The sequence below is a fragment of the Tupaia chinensis genome, unplaced genomic scaffold, assembly GCF_000334495.1.
Source record: "Tupaia chinensis unplaced genomic scaffold, TupChi_1.0 Scaffold138407_1, whole genome shotgun sequence".
In the NCBI taxonomy this organism is placed as follows: domain Eukaryota; kingdom Metazoa; phylum Chordata; class Mammalia; order Scandentia; family Tupaiidae; genus Tupaia; species Tupaia belangeri.
In genome coordinates, this window is record NW_006198305.1 from 1,297,314 (window position 1) to 1,299,454 (window position 2,141).

The 2,141-nt window shown below is 39.3% G+C and overlaps 1 protein-coding gene across 2 annotated transcripts in view; it reads right to left on the reverse strand.

Moving 5' to 3' along the window:
* Positions 1-976: 976 nt before the first annotated feature.
* Positions 977-2,141, reverse strand: part of VIRMA (vir like m6A methyltransferase associated) — an 83,825-nt gene continuing 82,660 nt past the window's right edge. Inside the window, exon 23 of one of the 2 annotated variants that reach the window (XM_027765468.1) lies at positions 977-1,352. In XM_027765468.1, coding sequence (XP_027621269.1) covers positions 1,198-1,352 — 155 coding nt within the window. In that variant the 3' untranslated portion in view covers positions 977-1,197. The remainder of the gene's footprint in view (positions 1,353-2,141) is intronic. The other variant, XM_006161291.3, reaches the window with a different exon arrangement.

The window sequence follows — 2,141 nt, forward strand, 5'->3', positions numbered from 1 at the left end:
CGTTAGGGGAAAATATGGCTATGTTCTCAGTGTAAACTGTTTCTGAATATAAAGTCCAACTTTTATTAAATGTTTCTGATTCCCAAAATAACAATATTAGGCTATGCCTCACTTCAGGCTTTAAAAAAATGTGTAATAAAACCACATCCAGTCCAAAGCCGAAACACAAAGTTTGTATTTCTTACACAAAGGAGTATTTTGGGTTTTTCTGATACGGCCATGGTTCCCATGTGTACCAGGGCATCTTAGTCCACTACAAAATATTTTAAGTTTTTGAGGAGAAAATAGGAACACCTGTTGGATAATACACAAACTACGAGGTTCAAGGCAGTTTGTTTTCTCTTTTTCTTTTTCAAAGAGAGATTTTTGCTATAGGGCACATGCACTCACTAGAGAAACAGAGAGAAAGCAAGAAATCACCCCACCCCCTAGGGAGATAGCTATGCCACAATCCCTTCTCCTCCATTCTCCTCTTGGGACTATGGGCAGGCACACACATGCACCCAGCATGAGTTTTAAGCAGCCAGGTCTAGGACTTAAACCACAGTCAACTACATGGGAATCCAGCAATGTAACCATTTTGCCACCTGCTGATCCCAGTAGTTTACACCTTCAACATTTGATAGCATATATTCCCTTCCACGACATCATCACATAAAACTGGGTTTTCAACCGTATGATGGAAAGTACTGTGTAAGAAGCCATAGTGGAACAGAAAGTAAGATGATTCCAAGATTTAAGACCCTGTTCAGTGTCCATAATTCCTACTAGTAATGACAAAAATTCTTATTTATTGGACATACTACCTAATGAAGAGAAGTATTAGGTATTTGTTTTGGGCTAGGTGCACTGTGAAAAAATTACTGAGACACTGAAAGAGTGCCATGAACTGGGTTGGGAACAACTATGATATAGGCAAGAAAAATATAAAACAAGCCACCTGGTTTTTCTCTTTCATCTTAGAAATTTTCTAAATAAATAGTCATATAAAAAGGGGAAATATAATATAAACATACATAAAAAGTTTGTATTTTTATTGAAATCTTGTGTTAGGTATCAAACAAAATCTGCTTTCTTCAGATAAAAATATTCTCTCAGATGTCTCCAGGTAACTTCTAAGTCTAAATTGGTCCTTCAATGTCTTATTTATTGTCCTCAAGAAATGTTCATATACATTTGAGATGTCACAAATAATTTTTATCGTGTAAAGGACCGCACATGACGACCTCTACCACTGCCTCCACTAACAAACTTTCCTCTTGAACCTCCACTGCCACTGTTGGCACTAGCCCAGGATGGTCCAAGGCCCCCACGGCCTCTGGAAGCACGGTCCCGAGGGCTTGGGCGGTAGCCTATAAAATAAAGAAGATAGATGTTAGTTCCAATATACTTTCCTTCCATACAATATAAACAATGATCAATGACAATGAACTCAAACCAAGAATCAATCTTTGATCTTTTAATATTCATGTGCAAGCTCTGTGAAAATGCTAAAGACTTATATCCATTTTAAACTGGTAAACTGTATGATATGTGAGAACAGAACTATACACTTTAAACTGGTAAACTGTATGATATGTGAGAATTCTATCCCAAATCAAACTGTTATTTTAAAATACATGTATTTTGGGCCAGCCAAGTGGTGTGGTGGTGAAGTCAGATGGATCTCACATGGCCAACTGTACAGTTCAAGTCCTGAACCCAGTGGCTTGAAAAACATACGGGATGCCTAAGTGTGGGCATGCCCAAAATCCTAAGAGGAGAATGGAGAAGGACTGCAGCGTGGCTTGACCACCCAAGGGGTACTTTCTCACTTTCTTTCTCTATCTCTCTTTCTCTCTCTTGCAAGCACACATAGCCAATAGAAAAAAAAAAATTTAAATGCATTTGAAATTAAAATGCACATTTACAACACGCATTTTATTTAATTTCCAGAAGGTGCATGGACTCGCCAGAGACAGAGAGGGAGAGAAAGTATTCCCAAGAGAACATGGGAACCAGCAGTTAGCGTAATGGCTATGTCACTGGACTCCCACGTAGTCGACCGCAGTTCGCGTCCCGGACCCAGTGGCTTAAAACTCACACCGGGCATGTGTGCGTGCGTGCCCAAGATCCCGATAGGAGAATGAATGAATGGAGAA